Source organism: Melospiza melodia, chromosome 6 (assembly GCF_035770615.1).
Source record: "Melospiza melodia melodia isolate bMelMel2 chromosome 6, bMelMel2.pri, whole genome shotgun sequence".
In the NCBI taxonomy this organism is placed as follows: domain Eukaryota; kingdom Metazoa; phylum Chordata; class Aves; order Passeriformes; family Passerellidae; genus Melospiza; species Melospiza melodia.
Genome location: NC_086199.1, coordinates 3,854,538 through 3,872,076, shown reverse-complemented (window position 1 = coordinate 3,872,076; position 17,539 = coordinate 3,854,538). Strand labels below are relative to the sequence as shown.

At 49.1% G+C, this 17,539-nt stretch overlaps 1 protein-coding gene across 12 annotated transcripts in view; it reads right to left on the bottom strand.

Moving 5' to 3' along the window:
- Window positions 1-10,320: 10,320 nt before the first annotated feature.
- Window positions 10,321-17,539, bottom strand: part of KTN1 (kinectin 1) — a 57,259-nt gene continuing 50,040 nt past the window's right edge. For all 12 annotated transcript variants that reach the window (XM_063159693.1, XM_063159697.1, XM_063159698.1 and 9 more), the window contains 2 exons: window positions 12,232-12,351; window positions 10,321-10,829 (listed from right to left, as the gene is read on the bottom strand). In XM_063159693.1, coding sequence (XP_063015763.1) covers window positions 12,247-12,351 — 105 coding nt within the window. In that variant the 3' untranslated portion in view covers window positions 10,321-10,829; window positions 12,232-12,246. The remainder of the gene's footprint in view (window positions 10,830-12,231; window positions 12,352-17,539) is intronic.

Genomic DNA, 17,539 nt, shown 5'->3' with positions numbered 1-17,539 from the left:
CTTGTTTTTAAAATTTTAAAAGTTTAATAGTGATAAAATGGTTATAAAAATAGTAATACAATTAGAGTAATAATAATTTGGACAATTTGGATTAGGCCAATAAGAGATAATAAATACAAAGAGCTATGGACAGTCCGGGTACCTTTTTCTGGGCAGCACGAGCCCAAAAAAGGCCCCACGTTAGCAAAGGAGTGACCCTTAAAAATAACAGCCTGTTGCATATTCATACACCTCATCCATGATGCATAAATTCCATTCAAATAGAGGATTCTGTCTGGTCATCTCAGCTTCTTCCCCTGAATCCTATCAGCACCTTCGAGGCAGGAAGAAGTTTGTTTCTCCTGATAATGGATCAATAAATTATTTTTCTCTGAAAGATTCAGGTGTCCTGTGGCTGCTATCTCGCTGCAAGTCCTTTCTTTAAAAAAAGTATCCTACGTAGCATAGTTTCTATTTTAACATTTTTTTATAACCTAAAACTATACATAACACACTACTTAAGAGGGTTAACACAGCATTACTTTCTAACACAACACATATAGCATTCACTTTAATATTTGCGAAAAGCCAATCATAAAATACGCATTTTTCCCGTCTCTGAGAGCAGCCGGCTGCAGAGGGAGCAGCGCAGATAGCTCCATTGTTCCCCCGAGGAGGAAGGAGGGGAAGCAACCATCACCTTCCCGCGTGGGAGCCGCCAGACGGATGAGTCACTTCCATCGCCACCTCCTCCCCCGGAGCTCAGCATCCTCAGCAAGGAACAGCCGGCAATCCTCCTTCCCCTCCCGCTCCCTCCCTGCCCTGAGAGGAAGGGAAAAACCCAAAAAACCCGGAGTGATGCCAAAACCCCATCCCTGCAGGGCGTGTGTGACCCCAGGCCCGGCTGGGGTGGAGCAAATGCTCTCAGAGCACCAGTGGCACCCTTGGGTGCACACAGCAGCACAAATGTGATTTCCCACTCAAGGTTTCCTCCTCAACAGCATCCCAAACCGAGAGGATGGTGGGGATAACCCTGTTCCTGAGTGGCAGCTGTCCCCATCCCCAAAATGAGCTCCATGGGGGCGTGGATGCTGCAGCATCCCCCAACACAGGCTCCTCATGGGATGCATCTCCAGCATGAGGAGATGCTCATGGTTCTTTCCTCCAGATGAGGAAAACCAACCAAAACAACTGGGAAAAGGCAAAATGCAGCACCACACCTCTCCCAGGGGTTCTACTCCTCACTCCTGCCTTGGGAGAGTGGCGAGGGACAGCTCACACCTCCCTAAATTCCCTTCCAGGGGATCTACTCCTCATTCCTGCCTTGGGACAGTGGTGAGGGACAGCTCACACCTCCCTAAATTCCCTTCCAGGAGTTCTGCTCCTCACTCCTGCCTTGGGACAGTGGTGAGGGACAGCTCACACCTCCCTAAATTCCTAAATAGGGGAATGATGGGGATTTTGAAGCTTATGATGAAATTTCATTCCCAGAAGGAGGTGAGGCTTTCTGCTCTGGAGTGGATGTAAATTGTTATTTACATAACAATTGGGATTTGGCTAATTAAAAATGAAGTTTTAACTGTGTTTATGATTGTGCTGGGGGGTATTTTTGAGGTTGTTGGATAGAAGGGGGAATAGGATGAGGGTGGAGAGGGTTGCTAGGGTTAAGAGTATGAATGTGTTTAGGACTAAGAGAGTGGTGAGGGACAGCTCACACCCTAAATTCCTAAATTTAGCACCCTAAGTTCCCTTCCAGGCTGATGTTTGTCCCATCTTGCAACTCCCTGCAGGCAGAAAGCTCCTGCAAAGCTGAGGCTGCTTTCACCATTTGCTCCCATGTCTGGTGGCCAAGGAGTTTAAACCCAAGCAGGAAGAGATGTGAACCATCCAAACCCTCTTAAAACTGTCAGGGGGCTCACACCCAGCCCCACCATTGCTCCATGAAATGTGTAAATATTTCTGGAAATTAAATTATGCTCTTCACTGAGTGTCTGCACTCCAGTTTGGAGAGACAGAGGTAAAAAATTGTGCATTTGTGGTGCTGTTTTATCAACCTGCACATGGGATCCATCCAGAGCCACTACAGAAAGGAAAACCACTGTTACAGAGGCAGGACTGTTGTATCCTGCAAAGCACCAGCCTGATTTTAAAGTCTCTCTACCTCCAGGATGCCTCATCCTCCCCAGCCAGCAGAAGAAAACACTTGGAGGTTTCACATAAAAAGAGGTTTTTTCATGGGAGAAAAAGGATGAAAGTAGGGAAAACGTAAGTGGAAAACACTGATTAAAATGAGGATGCAGCAGCTCAAAGCCTGTGTGGTTGCTGGCCTGTGCAGGCTTAGCTTAAATCTTTAGTCTGAGCCCTTTGTCCCTTTGCTGAGTGCCCGGTGTACGCAGAGCCCTGAGCAAATGGCAACAGAAAATATTGTAATCTGATTTTAACAAAATTAAAGCCCCTGCAACCCGAGTGGGAGAGCAAGGTAAACAGCAGAGAGGAAGGCTTAAATGTGCTTTTCCATCCCTCTAACTCCAGGTTTGCTCCAGCTTAGGCAGTAGAAGGACGTGGCTCCTGCACCCACCAGGCTCAGAGCCAAGGACAGAAGGATTCCTGCCAAGGCTTTGCCACCATCCCAACACTCAATTCCCATTTCCCTCCCTGCCATCCCACCCTAACAGAGGCATTTGGTGACAGTGGACAGGGAGAAGCCTCAGCAGAGCCTCCCATTTCCAGGGGCACTGATTAATGAAAGGCTCCTCTGTTATCGGGTTATTGCTCCCCGTTTTTCCTTAATTGAGGCGAGGCACCTCCATCCTCTAAACTTCAAGGATGACAATAATTAGCACAGCGAGTCGTTATTGCTCTCATCATCTCTCCCCTTCAGGAAGTACAAGATCTAAGGCACCAGCCAGGAACGGGAAATCCAGCTTTGCCAGGCACACTCTCCCCGACCTCGGAGCCCGCCCCGCGATCTTGTAATGAGAGGATTAGCCCAGAATACATATGGGGCCCTTTAAAGGAGAATATTTATTAAAAATACATCAATATGTCGCTGCTGGGGTGCACATGCAGCTTATTAACAAGAGACCCCCCTCCTGAGAGGGCTTTTGTCAGCAGCAAACAGAGCTGGGGAGATAAACAGCAGCTCCTGTAATTAAGAGTAGCCCTTGTGTTGATGCTGGTTGCTGTTACAGCAGCTTATTGTCGGCTGCAGGGCCTGGGGAAGCAGGATGATGGCAAAGGCTAATGCTGAAAGGTGGATTTAGTCAGTAAAAGATGAGCCTGGGACATGGATTTTAAGCAAAAGGTGACAGGAAAAAAATATGCTTGGATTTAGCCATCCTCAGGCAAGATTTAACTGCAAATTAGGACTTAGAGAGTCACAGAATGGTTTGGGTTGGTTAAAGAGCATCTCATTCCAGCCCCTGCCATGGGCAGGGACACCTTCCACTATCCCAGGCTGCTCCAAGCCCTGTCCAACCTGGCCTTGGAGCAGAGAACTCCTCTTCTTTTTGGTGAAACACACACACACACACACCTATAGAGATGTATGTGTAACATGTGGACATGATGTTCATGTGGAATCAGACCCCCATTATTGGCACAAGGCATGTCAAACATGCACTGTTGGGGATCCTCTCCTGCTCTCTGTCCCACAGGATCCACCCTTTACCCAGCTGAAATTGCCTCAGCTGCCAAAAGCAACCTTCAGACAGAGATCCCCCTGTCAAATACCACAGGATTTGCAATAAACTCACGCTGAGCAGCAAGAACAGGAATCCCAGGAGAAAGAAAACCTGGGGAGAGTTTGTGTTTCTGCCTGTACAGCCCCCAGCCCAGCAGCAACACCTGTATATGTATTTAAAATAAATACACTGTGTGCTGCAAAGCTCTTCAAAAGGCACCTCCCAAAGGGACAGAGGGCAGCCCAAGGACACCCTGAGACATGGGGACACAACTGCAGAGCCACAGGGCAACCCCAGTGTTGGGACCCAGGACATTGCTCTGGCTGCCCTGGGTGATTTGAGACCCTGGCAGGGGGCTCAGAGTCAAAACCAGCTGTGCCTTGGATTTTAGCCCATGGAAACAATTACCAACTTTGTGTGAGGATTTACAAGCCACGAGAGTTGGAGTAGACCGATAGTTAATTTGTCAGAGGGTGAAAAAGTAGAATTTTGGGGATTTAGAATGGGTGTTCAAGAAACAAGATAGAGAAATCTGGGTGTGTCCTGTCCTCCTTCTCCTTCTCCTTCTCCTTCTCCTTCTCCTTCTCCTTCTCCTTCTCCTTCTCCTTCTCCTTCTTGTCCTCCATCTTCTGCTGGGATGGTGACACTTCTGGATTGGTTTAGAGCAGAGACAGACCGTCTAACATAGGTGATAGGTATTGGAAAATTATCATAAATAAAGTACAGGTAGTTCTTAGTGTAAAAAGCCAACACCACCCCAAGGGCAGGGACTGTGCCACAGCCCAACCTGCTGGACAGATCTCAGCAGGTCAGAGAAAGAATGTAATAAACAAGAAAAAGTAAACAGCCTTGAAAAGCAGAACCCAAGAATCTCAACTTCTTCTTCAGTTGCAGGAATGGGAAAAAAGAGATTTTCTAATACCTCAAAAGTCATCTCAGCCACAGAAACCCAAGACCCCACATCCCCCCAAAACCAGCACAGGGCCCAGCTGCCTCTGCCTACCCCCCTAGCAGAGTAAGGGGAGAGGGGAAACTACATTCACATTCTATTATATGTATAAAAATACATAATATATAAAATACAGAGATCAGATATTGGGAAGGAATTCCTCCCTGTGAGGGTGGGGAGGCCCTGGCACAGAGCAGCTGTGGCTGCCCCTGGATCCCTGGAAGTGTCCAAGGCCAGGCTGGACAGGGCTTGGAGCCACCTGGGATGGTGGAAGGTGTCCCTGCCCATTACAAGGGGTGGAGCTGGACAATATTTCAGGTCCCTTCCAACCCAAACCATTCTGTATTCCCTGATATTTATAAATTCCTGCTCCCTGAGTGTCCCATTTTCAGGCCTTTTCCCTACAAACACTCCCAAGAGAGCAGTTGTGTTCTCACACACACCCCAACAATCAGGCTGTTCCTGCTGTTCTCTCATCAGGTTTCAGGAGCCCTTTGAGAGGACAGAGCATCAGTTTCCCTTTTGTTTCAGCTGGGTAACAAAATGCCTCCCTGGGCTGGGAGCAGGGACTGATCCTGCTCTGCCAGGGCAGCACCTTGGAGTCTCCTTAACCCAACATTTTCACTCCCTCACAGGGCCCCAAAAGCAGGATTTTTAGGACAGACATCCTGGAAAGCTCTGCTGACTGTTTGGGAGTGCAAGTCCTGCTGTCACTGAGTCCCCAGCCTGAGGCATGTGTGCAAAACAACCCTTTTTTGCTGTATTTAACACCGGGGTGAAGGCTGGGCCCCCCATTCTGAGTCACTGGAGATCCAGCAAATCCTCTCAGCCATGTGGGGGGAAGCAGCACTGAAAATTTCAGCTGTTGTGCTTCCTTGGCCAATTCAGCACTGCATCCATTGAATTAATAATGACCAGCCAGGGCCAGCACTGCTGATCCAGACCAGCTCCCTCTGCTCCTGAAATATTTATTGGTTTTAAAGAATTCTATCCCCAGCCTGGTGAAGCCCGGGTTGTTTTCTGTAGGGTTGGATTAGGATGAGCCCATTTGTTTAAGCAAGAGATCAGGTTCTTCCAGGATGGCCCTGGCAGTATTGAGGTGCTGCAGGAACACTCTGGCTCTGGATATGAGCTTTGAAATTGTCTTTGGGGTCTTTATTTTCTCTGCTTTAAGCCTGTTTGAGGTGGTGAGGGGTGTTTTACCCAAATAAATCCTGTGAGAAGATCACAAAGGCCTTGAACCTTCAGAGTCTCCATCCTCTCATGGTCCCACAGTGACACAAACAGGGCCCACAGCCACACTTGACAGTGGTTTTGTTAATGTAAAGAATTGTTGAAGGCCAAGCTGGAAATTCAAAGCCCACTGGGACCCTTCAGCACACCTGAGCTGGATTTTAACCCCAGATGTGCAGAATTTTACAGGGTGAAACTCAAAGCTGTTTGCCAGGCCTCCATCCTTTCTCCACTGAGGGGTCCTGCCATGGTCACAGCGGGGCTGAGGCTGAAGTTCAGGGTTTGGGGGGGTGAAAACTGCACAAAATAAAAGTATTAATGCCAAAAACCCAGGTGCAAACCTGCCCTTCCCACAGAGGAAGGAGAAACCCCTGGACCTTGCCCATGCACAACATGGATCGCTGCAAAAACAGGAATAAAACAAACCCACAGCATTTCCAGCAACGTGGAAGGAGCCCTGCTGGAGGGCCTGCGCTTCCCCCAGTTTAATTAGCTCCTCAATGATGCAGAGCAGCTTCCCCAGGAGCCTGCAGATGTATTTTTAGGTGCAAGCACTCCAGAAATAGCAGCATCCCCACAGGAAGCTGCAAACAGGCACCGAGGAGCCGCGTGAGGGTTGGGCTGTGGATGCACAAGCTGAGAGCAAAACCTGCACCCATCCCCAGCACAGGGACATCAGAACAGTGGCACCTCCAGCAGCCACCCCAGCACCCTCCCAGAGATGCCCCTGGGAAAAAAAACAAACAGAGAAATTCAGAAATGAGGTGCTTGGTGCATCCCTGTGTCACAGCACGAGGTGGGGATTGCAGGGGGACACAGCACAGGGGACCTCCCCAGTGAGCTCCTGAGCAAGCCTTGGCATTCCCACGGGTTCTCCTGCACTTCTGCTCATTCCTAAAGGCTTGGGAAACTCCTCAAGGCTTCTACTACAGGTTTGCTGTGGAAATCTCACAGAGCAAGGCATCCAGAGGAAGCTCCAGAGGAGGCCCCACCTCAGGCCCTGATCCTGCCCCTGTGGCGGGCAGAGCTCTCAGCAAAATCTGAGCCTTCAGGGATGATTTCATTCAGCCTGATTTTAAGCAAGTCTGGGAGAGAAGACACCCTCTGTGAAGATCTTTGGTTAAATCTCCCTCCAAGGAGCAGCCCTTGCCCATTGCTCCCCCCTCAGCCACCGCCCAGGGAACCACAGGGATTTGTGACATCTCCAACAGGATGTGAGAGAAATGGAATGCTGGGGAAGTACCAATCATCTCCAATTTGTTTAAAAGCTTTTGGAGACTTTACATCCCACAGCATCACCAGAGGCTTTCTCCCCAAACCCTCTCCTCTCCAGCCAGGGCACAAGCACAGTCTGGACCATGGAGGAGGAGTTTTTGCTGCATGCTTAACCTTGAAGTCCAGCAGAAATATGGAGGTTTTCACCTTCTGGGTGCTCCCTCAGGAATTCCCACTCAGCCACCAGAAGCTGTGTCCACTCTGCTTCCACCAAAACCCCCCGCAGTACAACCAAAACCAGACTGGCAGGACACTTGGGGGCCACCAAAGTGCAACCACCCCTGAGAGAGCTGCAGAGACAGCCAAGGTCACACAGGGAGCAGGGGGACACGGGGACCCCGGGAGGACACAGCTCTGTCACTGCAGAGGGTTTTTATGGCAAATTCAGCTGAATTATTTGGGGTTGAATTAAAGCTGCATGAGCTTTCCTTTTTTAATCACAGGAATAAATAGCTGGGTGAGTCAGTGCCTGAGAAAAGGCAGCAGCAGCTCCTGGGTAAACAACCTGCTGCTCCCCAGGGCTGGATCCAGGAAGGAAAGGGTGAGAGGGATCCAGGAGAGACAGCACAAATTCAGGGAGACACCTCAGAGCCTTCCCCTTCACCTCCTAGTGATGCCTTGAGAAGGCTGACCTAGAACAGAGACTGGATGGAGTTAAAGAGTAAAATAGGGATTTATTAAAAGGATCTCCTCCATGGATGCACCTTGGGCAGCACCAGAGCCCAGCCAGGGCTGCACCCAGGATGAACCAAAATGGCCCCAAAATGCACGGCCGGGCACGGGCTCTGTCCCTGGGATCAGTTCTGCTCCATTTGCACCTTGCAGTTCATTGTCCCATTCCAGCTTTAGCCCCTGCAGTCCCACCCTGCTTGTTTTTCTCTCTCCAGCCCACGGGGTTTGTGCTCCTGGGCTGAGATTTGGATCATTTGTCCTTGGTGCCCAGCTGGAGCAGGAATTGTTTTGTCTCCCTGCTCTGTGCACAGAGCTCACCATCCCCTCATATGAAGCCCAGACCCACAGACTAAAGCAGCACAGAATCTGAATTTTAGAATAGAAAAGCTCAAACCTGAGGCATCACCATTCCCATTTTGAAGGAAGATGCTGAACTGAAAGCAGAAGGAGCCAGGTTTGTACAGGAGCCAGGCTGCACAGGCAGCACCCAGCCCCACATCACCCAGTGCAGCCTCTCCTGGTGCAAATCACCTCCAAAAAAATAAATAAATACCAGAAGAAATCCATTTGCCAGCATCTGAACATCCCACTTTGGGCTTTTTTCCAAGCAAAGCATCCCTGTATGCATTAGCCATTGTCTCCCTCTAGTGCAGGCAGACACCATCCTGCTCCTCTCCTGCCTGGCTGGGCACCAGGAGCTCTGCAGAGATCCCAGCCCTGGGAGCACAACAGCACCAGCCAGCCCTACCTTTGCACTGATCAATCAGCTTCCCACAATTTTTTAGTTTTTTTCTCATTCCATTTTCTCCCAGGAGGGATTTCTCAGTGACCACATTGGATGAGCAGTGTTTTATGCAGGGCTGGAGAGGACAGTGAGATCAAACAGCATCCTTCCCTCCTCCCAGTGCCCTGGGGAACCAGCCTGACCTCTCCTCATCCTCCAGAGAGGGGATCAGCCTTTGCTCAGCTGAGCTTTCCACAGCTGCCTCTAACCCCTCTGTACATCCCCTAAAGCCCAATAAAAACCTGAGCTTAAATTTCAAAACGAAAAAGATCTCCCGTCCTCTCCAGGGAGAATTCCTGCCAAGAGAGAAAGGGAATGATGCTGCAAATCCATCCCCTTTTCACTGCAGCAGCACCTTCACCCCCTGCCCTGCAGCTCAGTCCACACAAAGTCAAGAGTCTGGAGACACAGGAATGATCCAGAAGCTCTTCAGGCACTGCTGTCCCTTCCAAAAGCATTTATTTGTTTGTTTATTTATTTCTTGCATTGCAAACCACCTTTTGAAGAAAGAAAGGACACCACCTTACCTGCAGATCCCAGATCCCATTGGGATGATGACTCAGAGGAGCTTTCCCAGCATGGGCGGCCAAGGGGACTCTCCTGAGGGGGGCAGGAAAGAATCAGAGCCACAGGGACACCCCCAGCCCAAACCATCACCACTGAAACCCCTGGGTGATGTTCTTAACTCATGTTAAACCAGTCAAACCTGCATGGATCCATTGAACTGCCAATTACACCCCAAATTGGTGTTTGGACACCTGCTAGAGCCCCTGACCCCAACCAGGGCAAGTGTGGAGACCCTGCAGGTTTCAGGTTTTCTTGCATCTGCAGTTGTAGGGGTGAGTTTCTACTTTCTACACCAAACACCCACACAAGTCAGGCTAATGGCATTTGAGTTTTTACTCCAGGGAACACAACACTTCAGTGGCCACAGCTGGAGCCCAGGGGTAGCTCCTGCTGTGAGGAAACCACATTTTCCAGGTTTTTTCTCCCTCTTCTGAGCTGTTTCACAGCTCTCAGCAGGACTTGGCATGATGCACATCACTGGAACCATGTAAGGAAGAGGCTTCTTTACCTCCTGCCTGCTGAAGGCCAAATATTAACTAAAAAACAGCACAGAGGGGAGTGTGAACAGCTCAGGCTGAGCAGTTTGATCTGTTTCACCTCTGCAATTAACCCCCCATTAATGACTGACCCCTGTTTTATCACTTTCCCTCAGATAATCACATCCTCAAGTGTTCTAAAAAACCAAACCACCCCTCACCTTGCCCACTGCAGAATCCCACAGGACTGAGAGCTCCTCGAAGACACAGAGGAGAGGCCACCTGATCTCCCCACAGAATCCCTGTCCCATCAAAGACACTCCCACACTTGTTCCCAACAAAGCACAAGGGAACAGAGCATCCAAACCCTGTCCCAGAACTCCTTCCAGCCCAAACTCCCAGCCAGGGGGTGGATTTGGGGCAGAGGAACACACTCTGCTCACCACTGGCTTTGTCACATCCAGTGTTTCCAGCTGTTCCTCCCCCTGGCACTCCCTCATCTTTCCCAAAAACAACACATGGCACAGAACCACAATTTACATGACATTTTGATGGGGATTTCTTGTCTTTTTTAAAACTTGCTGCCTTCTCCTCTGCCCCAAAACAAGCACAGCCTGATGCTCATTTTGGGGAGGGGAGAGGTGGAAACCTCACCTGAGTCATCCAAACTCACTTGAAAGAAGAGAGCAGGAACACCTTGAATAATAGCATCCCTTTATTTGCTGACACCATTACAAAAACTGATTACATTAGCAACCAAAAAAAAAAGAAAAAAAAAAAAAGGAGTGTTTACTTGAGGTTGAAGTCAGAGGCAGCTAATCCCAAAAATGTAATTAAGTAAAACAGTGTACAACATCAGTATTAAAATGTCATTTCCCACTGGTGACTTTACCATGTTGGAATTTTCTGAACAACTTTTATTGAGCAAAATAAGATAAAAGATTATGTGTTTACTGTCTCTCCAGGAATGTAAAGGTCTAATTATCCAAACAGGTTTGTTTTTATTATAAAACTAAACTCTGGAGGTGTCTACAGAGTTGGGGTTTTTTTCTTTAAATCAGTAGTCTAACAAGGATTAGAAAAGACAAAACTCTGTTCAGTGTTTCTGACGAAGTAGAAAGGGTGAAAACATAAATAAGGCTTTAATTTGGCAAAATATAATACAATGCCTTCTGCTATCCTCAAATGAACGATTCCCCCGTGATTTCACTCTGCAAGAGAAACACAAAGCACCAGGTCAGAGGGTTAGAATAATTCCATAATTCCAGCACCTTGCCTGCATTTCTTTGGTGTCAGCCCATGAGGAAGCCCAGGGAAGGAGCCTGGTGGTGGAGCTGAGCAGGAGCAGCCTCCCAGGGCAGCCAAGGGGCAGCAGCACCTCCCTCCCTCCCTCCTGGACACCCAGGCACCCTCTGCCAGCTCTGCTGCCCCTGCTTTACAAAGACAGGAGCACAAAAAGCTCCTGGATCAGGAATGCAACAAATCCCATCCTCAGCAGGTGAAAGGCAGCTCTGACACTCCTCAGTGAGTGCTGCAGTTCCCAGTTCAGACCCAAATCTGCATCAGCTTCCTTAAAAAGTTCAGTGTCTTGAGCTTATCCAACCTTCAGCTGACTCTGGGTTATTTGACTTTATCTACAACTCCTGAAAGGTGAAGGTGGCTGCACTCAGCTGGGGCTGGGCTCTGTCTGCAGCAGCACTGACACAGCCAGAGCACACAGCCTCAGGCTGCACCAAGGGAAAAATACAGGCTGGATATCAGGGAAAAGTGTTTTACAGAAAGGGTGAGAAAGTTCTGGAATGGAGAGGGGAGGTGGTGGAGTCCCCACCCCTGGGTGTGTTTAACAAAGCCTGGATGTGGCACTGGGTGCCAGGGGTGAGCTGTTGGGGCTGGGTTGGACTCTGTGATCTTAAAGGGCTCTTCCAACCCAGTGATTCTGTGAATTCTGTGAATCACCAGGTTTCCAAGCTGGCTGAGTTTTAAAATGAAAGCCTTGTCCACGTGTCTGTAACTGATTAAGAGCTCATGGCAGGCTGGTGTTCAGACACTCCCAGCCACCTCTGTGGGTCATTTCATATCCTCCATCCCAATCAGAGCACGGGAGTGCAGACAGTTTGCTGGTGGGGCAAACAAAGATGAAAAAAGGCTCTGGGAGAACAAAACTTGGGGAAACCTGCTGCAGGAAGGAGCAGGGAGGGGTGGAATTAGCTGCCTACATGAGGGACAGAAGATCAGTCTCAGCTGATTGACATGTGCATCCACAGAGGAACAAATCCAGTGCCTGCCAGGAGCTTTTAATGATTTGCATGTGGAATTTGGATGAGAATTAGGAAAAGATTCTTCACTGGATGTGTCAGCAGGGTCAGGCATTAGAACAGGGCAGTGATGGAATCTCCATCTCTGGATGTCGCACTTGGGGACATGGTCAGTGCTGGCCTTGGCAGAGCTGGGGAAAGGCTGGACTCAGTCTCAGAAGGCTTTTCCCACCTCAATAATTCAGATTGTAAAAAGCCTCATATTCAGACATGAGAGCTGTTAATCTCAACAAATTCCCACCACAACACAGCAGTGTCCCTCCCAGCAGCTGAACTGGGGGTCACTGTCCACACCCACCTGGCTGTAGTGTCCTCATCCCTTTGACAACATTTGGCTTACTGACACCAGCAGCTTCTTGAGGTGACCCACATCCTGGGTGAGATTCACCACCACATTTCTCCTTTTATCACTCAATTCCTGGAAGAAGGAAAAAAAAATTAAAAACTCATTTATAATCTAATTACCAAGAAAGCCCAGAATTAGATTCTCTGTATAAAATTACAACTGGTGGTGCAGAAGGGAACAATTCTTGTCATTCAGAGGGTTATGGCCATGCGCAAGGAGAACAAGGCTCAAAGTCAAGGAGCCCTTTCCTGTTCAGGGCATCACCTGCACATCCAGCTCCTACCCCACTGCCTGGGACTCCAGCCCTCCCTGCTCCAGGAATTGTGCAGGTACCCACAGCTGATCCAGCCTCAAAGGTTATTTCTCCACCAGCCTGGCTGAGCTCCTAGAGATGTGGTTTATAACACAGGCCAGGGTGCACAGCTGATGCCTCAGGTTTGAGCTTTTCTATTTCTCAGGTTCTGTGCTGCTTTAGTCTGTGGATCTGGGCTCCATATCAGGGGATGGTGAGCTCTGTGCACAGAGCAGGGAGACAAAACAATTCCTGCTCCAGCTGGGCACCAAGGACAAATGACCCAAATCTCAGCCCAGGAGCACAAACCCCGTGGGCTGGAGAGAGAAAAACAAGCAGGGTGGGACTGCCTGGGCTAAAGCTGGAATGGGACAATGAACTGCAAGGTGCAAATGGAGCAGAACTTATCAAAGTCAGAGACCCCATGACCAGTTCTCCATTTTGGTTCATTTTGGGTGCAGCCTTGGCTGGGCTCTTGTGCTGCCCAAGGTGGATCCATTGAGGCCTTTGAATAAATCCCTGCTTTATTCCTTAGCTCTGCCCAGCCTCTGTTCTAGGTCAGCCTTCAGCACTCCTGAGCCCAGAGCTGGAGCAGCCAAACTCCTGCACCACCAAGGCCTGGCTGTGACTGAGGAGCTGAGGGAGGCGTCCTCAGCAGAACCCAACAGCCCAGCCCAAGGCAGCTCCAGCTGTGGAACATCTGCCTGCAGTTCCACACCCTTCCCCACCCACAGCCATCCCACGGATTCACCCTCTGCTCCAAAGCCCTGGGAAATTCCCACTGGCCAGCACCAGAAAACAGGAAGAAAATGAAAACAGGAAAAATGAAAGCTACCACGAGCTAGAAAGCTTCCTGTGCTGAAATGAAAATGCTGAGCTTGTGTTTTGAAACAAAAATAAATGTTTGGGTTTTTTTCTAAGAATTCAACAGTTTCTTAATCAGGAAGTGTCACAGCTGAAGATGGACTCTCCCCCTCCTGCCTCCCTGCCTGTCAGCCTGGGCTAACAGTGCTGTGTAATCCCTCTTTTATTATATATTTATTGATTAATTAACCCCTGCTTTATTATATTTATTGATTAACTCCTGCAGACATGCACAGAGCACTCCACATCCAACACACACACCCACCTTACTGCTCCTTATTCAGCCCAGAACACAGACATGCACATCACCTGCAGGAGAGCTTTTCCTTGAAATTTAACAGCTAAATTAAGCAACTGTGCCACGGTGTCAGCACTGCAGAAGTACCCAGTTCTCCACAGGGGCACAGAGGTGTCTGCAGGCTCCCAGCATCCATCAGCCCCACTCTGGTGTTACCCACAGAATGAGACTGATGCATAATGTGGGTGCAAATCTCTCCCCAGAGCTCCAGGGAAATTAGAGGGAGTTCAGAGAGGGCCATTTTCCCTGCTCCCATTTGGCTGGAAATGCAAAATGAGCAGTAAATCAAACTCAAGCACCTGCAGCATTGCAGGAACGACTCTGGGCTCAGACAAGAGAACAAAACCATCTACAGCAAAGCTCTTACTCCTGTGCAACTGGTAAACATTTGTCTACTGTAAGAAAATCACTGGGATCTGTATTAGGGCAGCCTTAACCTGTTTTACCCATATTAAAGCAGAAAAATCAGGTCTGTCAGGGCTGAGACTTGGCTCAGCAGTCTCACACAGCCTGAGGGCAGTGGAAGGGTGAAGGCAATTAGCAGCCAACAGATGAATTAATCCAGCTCTGAGCAGCAGTGAGGCAGCCTGGGCAGCAGCACAGACCCAGCAGGAGAAGGAAGGAGCCCCCAGTGCCCTCCCAGCCCCTCTGGGAACAGCTCCTCCCTCCCCGCCTCATTTACTGCATCTCCCTTCTGCTCTGTGGCCTCACCAATGCCAGGCACTGCTCACTCATGAATTGCAGACACATCCCCAATCCTCCTGGGGCCAATCCTGACCACATCCCAATGGATTTGGGCCCAGCACAGTCCTCCTGCTAACCCAGGGGTGCACAGCTGCCTCACACTGCTGAGCCCCAGCCCTGTGCTCTGCATCACCTGGGGGAAAGAGGGGACATTTAGGGCAGATAAACAGCATAAATCCTTCCCTGTGAGGGTGTGAGGCCCTGGCACAGAGCAGCTGTGGCTGCCCCTGGATCCCTGGCAGTGTCCAAGGCCAGGCTGGACAGGGCTTGGAACAACACCTGGGACAGTGGAAGGTGTTTCTGCCATGGCAGGGGGTTGGAATGGGATAATCTTTAAGGTCCCTTCCAACCCAAACCAGTCTGGGATTCTGTGATCCACTCCTCTGGGAGATGAGGATGAAGAGAGGAAGAGGATGGCAGTGTGGAAGCCCCTGTGATTTCAGACCCAGCAGCTACAGGAGGAGCTGAGCAGCCTGGACAGATTCCCCTTGGCTGTTTCACACATTTGGCATTCCCAGTTCCCAGTGATGGACTGCTCTGCACTGAGATTTGGGGGAAAAGCACATTACATTGCACATAAGCCTCAAAATCAGCTCAGTGCCTAAGCAAGCTGCTGAATATAAATGACTTCCTTAAAGCACACTAAAAGCCCCCTTTAGTCATCAGCTGGTCCCATAAGTGACAAAGCAGCTGATTAGAAACCCCAAATGGTCTATTTTAAAATAGAAAGCAAAGAAATCTAAAGAAAACACTCTGAGTGTGTTTGAGGGTTTAAGCAAGTATCATTTCTCAATTTTGTGGGTTGGTTCCAGCACCCAGAAGGAACAAATATGTTCATTTTTGAGCATGTGTTTTCAGGTCCTTAGTAAAAATAAAAAAAAAAAAAAAAAAGAGGCACTGTTGCTAGGTGGAAGTGGCTGGAAGACTTTCTTTTTTGATCTCAGAGCTATTTTCAGCTGGGTTTTTAGGCTTCTGGGGAGACAGTTTCCTTTTCTCCCCTCAAAAAGAGGGAAAAAAAAGGCAGCAGAAAAGGCTTGGAGAAAAGATAATGTTCTAATTCCAGCCTCTGCCAGTGGCTACCTGTCAGGAGTGCTGCTTAGACAATTAATGTATTTTTACTAATGAAAGCTTAATTGCAGGTTTATTAGGACTGTTTTTCCACACTCCTCTTTAGAATAAAGCCATGGATATTCTGGCAGGAACCTGGGCTCCACAATGTGCAGCAAGAGCAGAGCAATGAGAGAGCCACAGGGGTTTTGTGAGGTAAGGCAATTAAACCAAACAAGCACATCTGGGCCACCACAGGGCACATCTGGTGACAGCCCAGCTCAGGAGGGCTGCCCAGAGCCACCAGCCACAGATGCCACGGCTGATGGCTCTGGTGTCACTGCTGATGGCACAGCTGATGGCACAGCTGATGGCACTGCTGTCCCCATGGATAAGCCATGAAGGCACAGCTCAGAGAGCTGGCATTGGATTGAGGGGGGCTTTTCTCCAGCTGCTGCAGACAGGGACACAGCTCCTGACTGGCACTGATGCCTCAGGTTTTGGCTTTTCTGTTTTTTTTCAGGCTCTGTGCTGCTTGAGTGTGTGGGTCTGGGGATGGTGAGCCCTGTGCACAGAGCAGGGAGACAAAACAATTCCTGCTCCAGCTGGGCACCAAGGACAAATGATCCAAATCTCAGCCTAAGAACATAAATAAAATGGACTGAAGAGAGAAAAAAAAGCAGGATGGGACTTCATGGGCTAAAGCTGGAATTGGACAATGAACTCCAATATGCAAATGGAGCAGAACTGATCAAAGTGAGTGTGTCGCAGACATCTTTTATGAAAAATCCTTTTCTTAAGATTTTCCTCTTGAGAAGCTGAGAGGCTTCAGGAACAAAATGTAAACATTGATTATCTGCTGCTGTGGAATGCATCAGGTGCATCTGTGATTGGTCCATGTTGGTTGTTTCTAATTAATGGCCAATCACAGTCAGTTGGCTTGGACTCTCTGACCGAGGCACAAGCTTTTGTTATCATTTTTTCTTTTTCTATTCTTAGCTAGCCTTCTGATGAAATCTTTTCTTCTATTTTTTTAGTATAGTTTTAATATAATATATATAATAAAATAATAAATCAGCCTCCTGAAACATGGAGTCAGATCCTCGTCTCTTCCCTCATCTTTGGACCTCTGTGAACACTGTCACATGAGAGACCCTGTGACCAGTTCTCCATTTTGTGACCATTTTGGCTCATCTTGGGTGCAGCCCTGGCTGGACTCTTGTGCTGCCCAAGGTGGATCCATTGAGGCCTTTTAATAAATCCCTGCTTTATTCTTTCACTCCATCCAGTCTCTGTTCTAGCTCAGCCTTCACAAGGCATCAGCACCAAAGCCCCTGGCCTCCCATGGGAGCACAGGGAGGGCTCAGCAGCTCTCCCATCCCGCAGGAATCAGCTCCCAGGGTTGGCACATCTGAAATCTCCCAGGCCCAGCTGCATCTCTGGCTGAGCCATGGTGAGCCCAGCACAGGGTCCATCAGCATCCATGAGTGATGAGCCTGGAAAAGCCATTTCATTCCTGCTGATGACTGCAAAGGCTTTCCTGCAGCTCTCCTCAGAGGACCCCGAGCTTCCTCTCACAGCTGATGAAGCCACTTAGGTTCAGCAGCTAAAAGGAGCTGATATAAATTATTTGTGCTATCAGCAAGTGCTCCTCTGCCCCTCAAATGACAGCAGGTCCTTCCACTCTGTCCCTCAGAAGAAAATGGGGAATGAGCTCCATTGACACCACTCCTCAGCCTTCCCAAGTGCCCTTGGAAAGCTGTTCCAGGGCTGGTGTGAAAGCCTCTTTTTGCCAGAGATGGAAAAAGCAGTGACAAAGCCCCAGTCCCTGTGCAGGTGGTGTCTTTAGGGCAATGCCTGAGGACCAGCAACCATCCTGACAGCAACCCACAGGCTCAGGGGAGCCACCTGCCCCCAGTTCCAGCCCCTAAAGCTGGAATGTCACTGCTGGAGGATACAGGAACACCTCCAGCCTGCAGAGTCACCCACCCACAGCATCTAGGGCTGAAGCTCAT